General features: G+C 47.0%; 1 protein-coding gene across 1 annotated transcript in view; it reads left to right on the forward strand.

Annotated features, from left to right (window-relative positions):
* Window positions 1-12,538, forward strand: part of Flt3 (Fms related receptor tyrosine kinase 3) — a 75,550-nt gene that overhangs the window by 48,123 nt on the left and 14,889 nt on the right. The window contains exons 10-18 of the mRNA NM_001415752.1: window positions 1,205-1,308; window positions 2,249-2,357; window positions 2,923-3,101; window positions 4,198-4,304; window positions 4,385-4,517; window positions 4,603-4,707; window positions 8,776-8,886; window positions 9,768-9,921; window positions 11,336-11,418. Of these exons, the coding sequence (NP_001402681.1) occupies window positions 1,205-1,308; window positions 2,249-2,357; window positions 2,923-3,101; window positions 4,198-4,304; window positions 4,385-4,517; window positions 4,603-4,707; window positions 8,776-8,886; window positions 9,768-9,921; window positions 11,336-11,418 (1,085 nt within the window). The remainder of the gene's footprint in view (window positions 1-1,204; window positions 1,309-2,248; window positions 2,358-2,922; window positions 3,102-4,197; window positions 4,305-4,384; window positions 4,518-4,602; window positions 4,708-8,775; window positions 8,887-9,767; window positions 9,922-11,335; window positions 11,419-12,538) is intronic.

Genomic DNA, 12,538 nt, shown 5'->3' on the forward strand with positions numbered 1-12,538 from the left:
GATAACGGAAACACCCTTTCTTCGGATTTGCTGCTGGAGACTAGATTCTTCCCATAGTCAGGTCTCCATTGGTTGTTGAACGAACGCATGGGTTCCTAGACTGTCACTACCATCTCTAGACTTCCTACCAATGACGTCTACCACTACAATCAGGCCATTCTAAAAGCTGCACATGCTGTTCTCAGGCACTCACACCATCTCCTTCCGTTTCCACCTCTAAAGAATCTCGGCCACTTTTCAAGGGCCCTAATCAATGGACCCACTTCTACCTCTTAGCCCTCTTTGCCCAGCGCCTTGTTTCAGTCGGGATGCCCAACTTCTCATCCACATCCTGTGCCTTCCCGCCCTCAGGCTTGTGGTTGCTTCTCCTTGGGTCTCTCCTTTTTTTGCACTCCTAGCAAACGGGACTCCGGCCCTGCCTCTGAGAGAGCTTTCTATGCTGACTCTGCCTCTTTTCGGCAGCCGGCCGTCTTGGATTTAAAGCTTTAACGGTTCCTTTTGTGGGATTTTACAGCCCACCTGGGCAACGGTCTGGTTCAAGATGGGGAGAATAGCCCCCCTCATGCACTGGACCGCTCATCCCCGCTGTGTGGTGCAAGGAGTGATGAAGGGCCTCGGACTGGCGAGGCCTTGTGGGAGCCCAGTGGGTGGATGACTGGTGCAGGCACTCGAAGGGAATTCTGGGATGCCCTGCTTCCTGTCTTTGGCTTCCCTGCCACATTTTGCACTCTCGTTGTGTCGTACCCCCTCACGAGCCCCAAAGCAACAGGGACAACCAACCGCGGGTTGAAGCAGTATGCTCCAATCAAATTATTCTCTCCAAGTTGACTTATCTCGGCTCTCTGTTATGGTGACAGAAGGCAACAGGGAAGGGGGGCAAATTAGAGCAAAGATAATGACAATTTATGGAAAGACTGTAATTAAGCCCATTAATTTGTACTTTTTTTAAAAAAAGATTTATTCATTTCATATATGTGAATACACTACACTATAGCTGTCTTCAGACACAAGAAGGCTTCGGGTCCCATTACAGATGGCTGTGAGCCACCATGTGGGTGCTGGGAATTGAACTCAGGACCTCTGGAAGAGCAGTCCGTGCTCTTAACCGCTGAGCCCTACTTTGTATTTTTTTATACATTGTTCTTCACTGTAGCCTCTCCTGAATGCACCAGGCTGAGTTCATCTTTAATTCTTTCTCAAACAGCATTTCTAAATTTTGCGATCATAAGAACAACCCAGGAGAATACATATTCCATGGAGAAAATGATGACGCCCAGTTCACCAAAATGTTCATACTGAATATAAGAAGTAAGTTGAATCTCATCTTGTCTATTTTATTCCTCCATTAATTTTTAATCAAGAAGAGCCAAACACAGCTTAGAAGTGATGCTATCAAACTACTTTTTTAAGATTATTTGCCTGTGTAAGAATGTTTCGCCTATGTATGTGTCTCTGCACCACATGCATACAGTACCCACAAAGGCCACAAGGGGGCGTCTGCTCCCCCCAACTCAAGTTACACATGGTTGTGAGCCCCAGTGTGGGTGTTGGGAACTGAACCCAGTTCCTCTGCAACCACAGCCAGAGCTCTTACCCTCTGAGACATCTCTCCAGCCTCTGAGTTTGCTTTTGTAAGCTCCATGCTTCCTGTGTGTCGGCTTTAGTTATATATGTCCCTTTCTATATTCGTTCTTTGAGCAAATGTTCCATCCCCGATGTGCTGCGACTTTACTGGCTTGGCGCTATAAAAGGAACACTAAGGAAAGGCTGTCTAGTCCCTGCTATTTTTTTTTAATGATTTTTGTTTCGGTCTATGCAAAAGTAAGAAAAAGGCAATCTATTTCATTAGATATTTTGCAGAAAGTTTTGTATGTGCACTGGTGTTTTACCTACGTGTATGTCTGTGTGAGGGTGTCGGATATTGATGTTACAGGCCGTTGTGAGCTGCCATGTTGATGCTGGGAATTAAACCCGGGTCCTCTGGAAGATATTTTTAAAGCTAAGTGTTATGTTGAGGTGTGCAGGGAGATGGGAGTTCTACACCTCAGCTCCATCTAGGAGGTGACTGCCTGCACCAGTCAAGGTTTTGTGTCAGAGGAGGAAGGGAGCAAACCTTTGAGGCATCCTAAGTAAGAGGCTGTTTAGGGGCACATGGCACCTGGGGTAAGCAACCTCAGCAGAAGTCAGCTCTGAACTGATTCTGCAAATGCCCGTCTTCTACGAGCTTACTGCATGCTGCTTTCTACAGGGAAACCTCAAGTGCTAGCAAATGCCTCAGCCAGCCAGGCATCCTGTTTCTCTGATGGCTACCCGTTACCCAACTGGACCTGGAAGAAGTGTTCGGACAAGTCACCCAAGTAATGAGAACCTTGACGTCCCTTGAAATGGAAGAGCCAAGTTGGACATGGTGGCGCACTCCTGTAATCCCAGCACTCGGGAGGCTGAGGCAGGAGGATCTCAGAGTTTGAGGCCAGCATAGGGGTCCATAGTGAGGTCCTATTCCAAAGAACAAGAAGGGATAAAGGAAGGAAGGGGAGGAGGGAGGGAGGGAGGGAGGGCAAGAGAGGCAAGGGAAAGGAGAAAGGAAAAGAAAGGAAGAAGAGGGGTTAGGGATTTAGCTCAGTGGTAGAGTGCTTGCCTAGCAAGCGCAAGGCCCTGGGTTCGGTCCCCAGCTCCGAAAAAAAGAAAAAAAAAAAAAGGAAGAAGAGTGAGAACAAGGCATAAGATCCTATCACCTGTTGTTAGTGGTACACCTTAAGAATGACACTGAAAATGCTTACCCTACGGCCACAACTTGGTTTTGGGAGGAGACCATCTGTAGAAACCCTAACTTCCTGTCCTACCATGACCCCGCCCACCTGACTTCCTGTCCTATCATGACCTCTCCCATCTAACATCCCTTTCCACCATTTTTTTTTCCAGCTGCACGGAGGAAATCCCAGAAGGAGTTTGGAATAAAAAGGCTAACAGAAAAGTGTTTGGACAGTGGGTGTCGAGCAGTACCCTGAATATGAGTGAGGCCGGGAGAGGGTTTCTGGTCAAATGCTGTGCATACAATTCTATGGGCACGTCTTGCGAAACCATCCTTTTAAACTCACCAGGTGTGCAGACGTTTGCTGTTGTGATAAACACTCTGTCCCCAGAAAAAACCCCCACGTGAAGTTGGGCACTGTGGCTGGCCTGTGCTGAGGAATTTTTATGAGATGGCCTAGTTCTGAGCGAGCATAGGGTCTTTTTGAGTCAGGCAAGAATCCCTAGGCAGACTCTGTCTGATTTTACTTACGTTTCAGCACCCAGTTATCCTTAGATTTATGACTCACAAGTCACAGTGCTGTGGAGTCCTGGAAATTCATGGTGTGGAGAATAGCTAACACAGACTGATCCGGAATTTCTGTCCTTCTCCACTTCAACAATTCCCTTATTCACCTTTAACCCGCAGAAGTCTAAGTTTTGAGGTTGTGTTTAGAGTCTTTCTAAAATTCCACTACTAGTTTAGGGTCACCAGATAATATTAATCCAAAGAGCAGAGGCACAGCCCACCCCACATTCCAGGGACAAAAGCAAGAGGCTCCGAAGTTCAAGTCTGGCGTGGGCTCTATAGTGAGACCCTGTCTCAGTGCAAAACAGCAAGCGGATAAGCCAAAGCTATGGCTTTGGAGAAATGTCTCAGTGGACTAGAACATCGGCTGCTCTTGCAGGGGACCTGGGTTTGATTCCCAGCACCCACATGGCAGCTTACAACCATATGTAGCCCTAGCTCTAACTCCAGGAGATCTGACACCCTCTTCTGGCCACTGAGGGCTCGGGGCATGCACATGGTACACAGACATACATGCAGACAAACAGTCATACACATAACTTCTCTACACTGAGTCTTGGTAACAGATACCCAGACTTCTTTTTATGTGACTTGGGCTCTGTGAAAGGCGTATATGGGTATCGTTCATGTGACCTCATGGTCCAGGTTTAAAAATGGGTTCAGAGTCATTTCTGATTTTTCTGGAAAGGGAACTCATTGTTTACAGAAACAGAAACCAACTTTCTGTGGGGCACCTGGAATACACAGGATGCCCTTCAAGCCTGAAGATGGTGGTTACTTGAACAGGATGTGAGAGACTCTCACTAGAGAGGGGCTGCCTGTTTAGAAGTGCACGCAGGCGTTTTTGTCTCACCGCCTAGTGACTGCTTCTCTTGCAGGCCCCTTCCTTTTCATCCAAGACAACATCTCCTTCTATGCAACCATCGGGCTTTGCCCGCCTTTCATTGTCGTCCTCACTGTGCTGATCTGTCACAAATACAAAAAGGTAAAAGCCGGAGAAGGCTCACCCCTATCTTGACTCTGCAGTGCCACAGGCTGCTGCTGACTCCCTGTTCACCTCTCAAGCAATTTAGGTACGAAAGCCAGCTGCAGATGATCCAAGTGACCGGCCCCCTGGATAACGAGTACTTCTACATTGACTTCAGGGACTACGAATATGACCTCAAGTGGGAGTTTCCAAGGGAAAACTTAGAGTTTGGTAAGGATTGATGATGGCTCAGAGGTTCTGTGGCGTTTCCTCTCCCTTGCAAATTTTTTAATACATGTTTAATCCACCTTGGCAGGGAAGGTCCTGGGGTCCGGCGCTTTTGGGAGAGTGATGAATGCCACGGCCTACGGGATTAGTAAAACAGGAGTCTCAATTCAGGTGGCGGTGAAGATGCTAAAAGGTACCAAAAGGTGGGGTTATCACAGCAAAGTCTCTCAGAGAAGGAGTACAGCTGCCTCCCCTCCCCTTCTGTCCTCTCCAGTTATTCTGACAGTTCCTGTCTGCTAAGCATGGAGGTTCATGAGAAGCAGGCAGGGGACAATCTCGAGTAAAGAGTGCAAGCTATGAAGGCAGACCCCGCTTCTTCCTCTTTCTCTTTGTTTGTTTGGTATCGGCTTCTGTGTTACAGTTTGACACAGGTTCTGGGTAGAAAACAAGCCACGGACTTCTCACTTCCCACTCCGCTCCATCTCCTCCCATCTGCCGTCCACCCTCAGGCAGGGGCAGCGTCAGCTGATTTAGCCCGGGGCTAAGGATTGAATCCAAGGCTTTGTGCCTGCTAGACACGTCCTCTACTTCACAGATGCACCCCCAGCCCATCATTCTATAACACCCTGCCTTGCTCTATAGCTCAGGCAAGCCTTGAACTCACAACTCTCAACTCTCTAGCCTTTACTTCAAGAATGCTGGGATGTATCGTTCCCTCATCACTGGACCATTTTCTTGCTGAGGTGTTCTCTATAAGGGTAAAGGGAGGGTTGGGGATTTAGCTCAGTGGTAGAGCGCTTGCCTAGGAAGCGCAAGGCCCTGTGTTCGGTCCCCAGCTCCGAAAAAAAGAAAAAGGAAAAAAAAAAAAAAGGGTAAAGGGAGTCCCTCACTCCAAGCACATGTGCGCGCGCATGCACACACACACACACACACACACACACACACACACACACACACAGAGCCATTGAAGTGCCATTGCAGTATGCAGACCAATAAGAGAAATGGCACACGGACGTCATGGACAGAAGTCTCACAGTCTCAGCCTACTAGCCAGGTGAATGATGCTTCTATACATCCTGGGTTACAAAAAGAAACGGAAGCTTGTATTGTTGGAGGTTTAGGATACATACGTTTTCTTCCTTTTTAAAAAAAAAAAAAGAAAAATCTTACTTAATCATTTTTTTTTACACTCCAAATTTTATTCCCCTCCTGGTCTACCCTCATCCCATCCCTCCTCCCTACGCCCCCCACATCCTCCATGCCCCTGTCTCCACGAGGATGTGTGATACATACATTTTCTATAGATCAAATTCAGGATGAATTCCGGTATCTGCAAGGTACAAAGCCCTGAGCAATGTCAGAGCATGGTTACTTGTTAAATCTGGATAGCAGGGGTTGGGGATTTAGCTCAGTGGTAGAGCGCTTGCCTAGCAAGTGCAAGGCCCTGGGTTCGGTCCCCAGCTCCAAAAAAAAAAGAAAAAAAAATCTGGATAGCAAATGCAAAGGTCTCTTTTTACACTGATTCCCTTCCTAAGTACATCTTAGCTCCACAGAATAGGAGTGTAGTTGTAGCATTCCTATTCATATAGCTAAACCGTACTTTGGTCCAATTTTCTAGCACCACCCTCCCCGCCCCATTGCCCTCTTGTTAATTCTTCTTATTGGTCTATTTCCTCTTCCCACATAGCTCCACTTCCACTTCCGGGCCTTTCCCTTTTAATCTATATCCTACATATGAGAGATGATGCACGGTCTGTCTCCCTGAGTTTGGCTTTTTTACTTAACATCACAGTGTCTAGTCCATCCATCTTCCTGCAGATAGCACATCCCGTTCTTCACAGCCAATAAACCACGTCCTGTGGTCCGCGTCTCCATTGTCCGTCCATCTGCTGCAGGCTCCTAGGCTGGCTAGACAACACGACGATTGTAATAGTGTCACCATCAACTTCCTGTGTGCAGTTCCTTGTGTCTCCACTTGCTCCACACCATCACTAAGGGCCAACCTCTATACCCCAGCTTCGTCCTCTGCACCAATAGCTCTCGTAACCGTTTCCCTAAGCCTCGGCTTCATGTGCCCAAATACTTGTGTCTCAGCACCAGGCTGAAGTCCCCAGCCCTGGCCCCCATCTCTACTCCAACCCGGTGATTACTGTCGCATTTCAGTGAGACTGCACATTGCGCACAACCATAGAAACGAGGAAGCAGGTCTCGTTGCTGGTTCTCCCCCAGCCTTTCCCAACAGCTTTCCTGCACAGTGTCTGCTGAGCCCATCCTCATCTCTCTGTGGTCTCCATGGTGGTCCAGTTCTGTCTCTCCTGGACACTGATGGTAGCTTTCAAAGAGCATCTCACCCCTTCTGCTGGGGACTATGTGCTGAGGACAGGCATGGCCACAGTGCAGAACAGATCACACCACCATCTTGCTTGGCACTGCACTTAGCATTGCCGATGGCCTTTTATTGCTCTCAAAATGGTTCCCACAGCCTTGAGGAATCCAGCCACAGCTCAGCCTTTCCACCTCATTCTTTTTTTTTTTCTTTTGACATCCAAAGCTTTTTTATTAACAAAAAAATATGGAACCTCACTCTTAACACACCTTCTTTCGGTTCCCCAGAGTGCCACCGCGCTTCCCCTCCCACAGGCTTTGTGCAGGTGAATCCTTCCACCTGTTCTTCCCCTTTCGCTGTAGGAAGCCACTCGCCTCTCAGTTGTCAGCTTAGAGATCACTTCCTCAGGGACACCTCCTGTCACGCCGTGGACAAGATCAAGTCCCTGGGAACCGTGGATGTGCTAAGTGGTACAACACACGCTCAGTGTGCTTGAGGCCCTGAGTCTAATCCTAACATTAAAAAGGCAGTCGAGTCTTCTGCAGTGCGTCCTAAGAACACTAGACTTCTCCCGGAATTCTAGAGTCTAGCACAGGGGTGTTTGTTTAGCGATTCGGTTCTGATCTGACCTTCTGCACGAGTCCTGAGCCTTCTGAAAGCAGCATATGGTTTGGCCTGTGCTGTTGTCGCTTAATATTGTGCATTCTGCTGCCTCAGCCTGCAGTGGTCTCCTGCGTCCAATCTCACTGAGGGAGAGACTCACTCAGCATGCTCTGGGATCCAGTGGACCCCTCTCCCTGCTTTTTCAGGCTGTCCGATGTCCCCGCCTAGTGTCTCCCCGCATATCTCCCTCATCTTGTGTGGACATCCCTGGGTTTCTGCGGGAAGTTGGTTACACTTTGCAGACACTAGAATCCCAGACGATCAGGGACCGTCTATAACACAACAGTATTTGCATAGAACCAAGAGTGCCCGGAATAGAGATTCTGATGAAAGATGGCACCCTTGTCCCCCAAACTCCACGGAGGTAGGGGTGCTCCAGGGAGCTACGCTAGCCTCAGTGGCCAGAGCCCTAGAAGTAACAACCCTTGTGCTTATATCCTAGCAAGGTTGTGGATACAGTTTGCTACACCGTTAGGTCCCTTTCCAGGGAGAGATTACATTGGTTACCTAGTACATGCTCCATCTTCTCTAACTTCCCACATTGGGCATACTTACAAATGGAAGTTTCTAGACCCGAGGAGTAACTTCATGTTGGAGACAATTATGCTTGCTGAAGCTCTTCCTTCTGACCTTCCTATCAGTTGAATAATCTGATTTTCTACTAGGAAAATCATGCTCTATTTATCATGTTGTCTACCTGCTTTGAGAGCTGGGGTAGAAGGAGTTTTATTTTTCTTGGTCGCGGAAAGTCAAGTAGAAATGTATATTCTTGCTGGACATGGCGGCGAATACTTTAATCCCAGCCCTCTGGCAGTAGACGTGGGCAGGTCTCAGTGAATTCAAGGCCAGCCCAATCTACAGCATAAGTTCCAGGCCAGCCAGGGCTATAAAATGAGATCCTATCTAAAAAAAGGAAGAAAATGATATATTCATACAGTTAACATTTAACATAACTCACATTTTAAAACTCTGTCTTAAAACACAAGGCATTGTCTAAATTCATGTATTATTTTTGTGTCAGTTTTTTCTCTTACAGTTTTGAATGTATGTAAGTTGTGATCTGAACTGAGGAGAACCTTGGTTTCTTTTTTTTTTTTTTTTTTTTTTGGTTCTTTTTTTTTTTTTGGAGCTGGGGACCGAACCCAGGGCCTTGCGCTTCCTAGGTAAGCGCTCTACTACTGAGCTAAATCCCCAGCCCGAGAACCTTGGTTTCTAAAACAGCGTACCATTCGTTACCTGAGGTCAACACTGTTTCTGCTCCTCCACTAACAGAGAAAGCTGACAGATGTGAAAGAGAGGCGCTCATGGCTGAGCTCAAAATGATGACCCACCTGGGGCACCATGACAACATCGTGAACCTGCTGGGGGCATGCACACTGTCAGGTAATGTCTGCAGACAGAACTCCTGCTCCAAACTACTACAGCCTGAGGCAGCGAGGCCTTCGCACGCTGCCCCCTTTCCTAAGTTAGGTCTGCTCCTCCCATCCAGCCGCATGCTCCCAGAAATAAGACTCAGACCCAAAATATATTTACAGATATATTTAGAGCTAGGCTCTCTTCTGACTAGATCTAATAACCCATTATTTTGATCTACATTCTGCCGTGTGGTTGGTTACTCGTGCTCAGGTCCCATGAGCCTGTCTCATCTCCCCAGCTGAATCTCCTGAGCCTGGCTCTATCCCAGAATCCTTTATGCCTCCCAGATGTCCCACCTCCTATTTCCTGCCTAAGCCATAGGCCATCAGATTTATTATTGACAGGCGCCACGTCCATATGGACATAAGCTATTCTCTCTACACCAGTTCAAGTGGAATTAGACGTTGGCCCCTCCGTAGAGCACATGGTCCTGTTTTTCCCTATTCTACCTATCAGAGTCCTAAGGGCCTGAGAGAAAACCACCACCCTGCACAATCACGTTGTGGAGTCTGAGCTCTTCCCCAGACTGTGAAGCTGGCCTAAATGCAGTAGTAAAATCGGTTTCAGAACTCAGTGTGTGCACATGCGCGCAAACACGCACGCACGCACGCATGCACGCACACTGGTGATGGTGAGGTCATACATTTAGAACTCAGGAGGAAAGCTAGAAGACAGATTCTTGGACACAATGCTGAGGTGAATAGAAAGTCTAAGGTACGAGCTCACAAAAAGTTCCTTCTGAAGGCAAGGACAGCAGGAAAGATGTAGGGCCTGTTGTGCTACCTGTGACTCTGAAAGAGTGGCCTAGGATTTGTCTAAGCCTGTAACTACAATTGTAACGGTTTCAGGGCCAGTGTACTTGATTTTTGAATATTGTTGCCATGGTGACCTGCTCAACTACCTAAGAAGCAAAAGAGAAAAGTTTCACAGGACGTGGACAGAGATTTTTAAGGAACATAATTTCAGTTTTTACCCCACCTTCCAGTCACATTCAAACTCCAGGTAAGAGCACATCAGAGCTTTATGGCTGTACACCCTGGGACAGACAGAATGACCACCGCACACACCCATCCACCCACCCAACCCTGCCTGGCCAGTGCCTGCATGATAATTAGATAGATCCTTTGGTTCATTTTTGGTCACTGGGCTATTAAGTGTACTGAGAGCACTAAGCCATTTTCGAAGGGGAAGGGAGTTAAATACTGGGATAAACTCCTATAAGTGGGAAACACTGAGTCCAGACCGGTTTGTACTAGAGCAGGCCTCTCTGTGACATGCTTGAAAAGGGAATCTGGCGGGGCAGCTGTGGTGGTGCACACATCGATCCCAGAGAGGCAGGCAGGTCTCTATGAGTTCCAGACCAGCCTGGTTTACAGAGCGAGATCCAAAACAGATACGGCTACACAGAGAAACCTTGTTAAAAACAAAACAAAAGGGGCTGGGGATTTAGCTCAGTGGTAGAGCGCTTACCTAGGAAGCGCAAGGCCCTGGGTTCGGTCCCCAGCTCCGAAAAAAAAGAACCCAAAAAAAAAAAAAAAAAAACCAAACAAACAAAAAAACCCAAAACAACAACAACAACAAAAAATGAAGAACCGAAAGAAAGAAAGAAAGAAAGAAGGAAAGAAAGAAAGGAAGTGAGTAAAATGAAAGACAGAATCTGTCACAGCTATTTGCTTCTCCCTCAGAGGAGGGAAGCGTGGTTCCCGGAAGCTGGCTTGAAAAGACGGCTCTGAGCTGGCGTGCAACTTCCAGCAGCTCACATACATGCACAAGGGCCTGGGTACATCGCCAGCACAGCAGAGTCCTCCAGATCCAACACAGCTCTTAAATAATTTCTTTTTTATTTTATTTTATTTTATTTTATTTATTTACTTTATGTATGTAAGTACACTGTAGCTGTCTTCAGACACACCAGAGGAGGGCATCAATCCCATTACAGATGGTTGTGAGCCACCATGTGGTTGCTGGGAATTGAACTCAGGACCTCTGGAAGAGCAGTCAGTGCTCTTAACCACTGAGCCATCTCTCCAGCCCCCAACACAGCTCTTAAAAGAATAGCAAAACATCGGTTTATATGCTGTGTTACGTGAACTCTGAAAGGGGAAGTGGTCTGGGTTTGGAGCATCAGGATGCCCTGTAACTGTTCGTTTCTTTATAAATCATTTACTGCCCCCTCACTGTTTTGTGTACCCAGCTTGCAGTGTGACAGTGGCTGAATGGCCCCTCTTGTCCAGGTTGGCTCTGCAAACCCCAACACACAGAGGTGTTGTACTGTTGACAAGCTGGCAGTGTGCTTTGGATTTAAAAGCCCGTTTGTAACAGAAATCTGTTCCCCTGATGAATTGTACCTTTTCTAACAAAGTGTCTGCTCAGAAGAACAATGTAAATAACGAAGAAACAAATTTGTTTTTCATAGTATGCCGGGTTCACGAGAAGTTCAGATATACCCGCCCGTGGATCAGGTCTCAGGGTTCAATGGGAATTCAATTCATTCTGAAGGTAATGTTTTACTCTCATTGGCTGTGCTTTGAAATGCATCCAAGAGTCCTGTGCCAGCTATGTTTAAAAACTATGAGTGTGTATGTGTGTGTGTGTGGGATGCCTATATGTGTGTTTGTGTGCGTGGTATGTGTATGTATGTGTGTGAGTGCATGTGGTATGTGTCTATATATGTGTGTGGTTTGTGTTTATATGTTTATGTGTTTGTGTATAGGATGTGTGTGTGTATTTCTATGTGTATATATGTGTGTGTGGTGTGTGCGTTTGTGTGTGTGTGATGTGTATGCATGTGTGTATGTGTGTGGTGTGTATATATGTATATGTGTGTGTTTGTATGTGTGTATATGTGTGTGATATGTGTATGTGTGTGTTTGTATATGTGTGATATATATATTTATGTGTGTTTGTATGTGTATATGTGTGTGTGCTTGTGTGTAGGCACACTCATATCATGGCACTTCATGGAGGTCAGAGAACAACTAGCGAGAGTTGGTCCTGGGGCTAGATGTCAGGTTGTCAGGCCCGATGGCAGCTTTTCTCACTGAGCCCTGTCAGCAGAGCAGAAGCAAGGTGTCTTTGCCTAAGTCAAAGGCAGGCTTTTCCGTGCGAACTTTTCTTGGAAAGTCAAAAGCCAGTAGTTGTGAACTCCATGTCCGTGGTCAATAACAAGCACCTGAAACCATTTTTTTTGTTCAGAATATTCTTTAGACAGTTGTAAGCTGATTGGAGCCAGCGTGTGCCTGGTTAGACAGTAAGTTCTAGAATCAGAGGTTGGTTAAGTTGTGGTTCTTCTCCTTTCAGAACAGTTGGCTCTAGACAAGTTATTGACACGCCCAGAGTCCCCACTTCTCTCTTATAAAACTGGTCCAGCACTGCTTTCCTCACAGGGCTATGAGGACACACAGAAGGGACAAACAGAAGGTGTGGAGTCTACGATGCAGCTCATACAGTGTGGTAGACGTCGGTCAGTCTCTGGTTTTTTTCTAACCTGACAGATTTGCCAAGTGTGAAGGGAAGGAGGGATAACGTTTGGGTGTTTTGCTTACGATGTATATCTGTCACCACCTGAGTGCAATGCCCTCAGAGACCCAGAAAAGGGCACTAGATGCCCTGGGACTGA

This window comes from Rattus norvegicus, chromosome 12 (genome assembly GCF_036323735.1).
Source record: "Rattus norvegicus strain BN/NHsdMcwi chromosome 12, GRCr8, whole genome shotgun sequence".
NCBI lineage: Eukaryota > Metazoa > Chordata > Mammalia > Rodentia > Muridae > Rattus > Rattus norvegicus.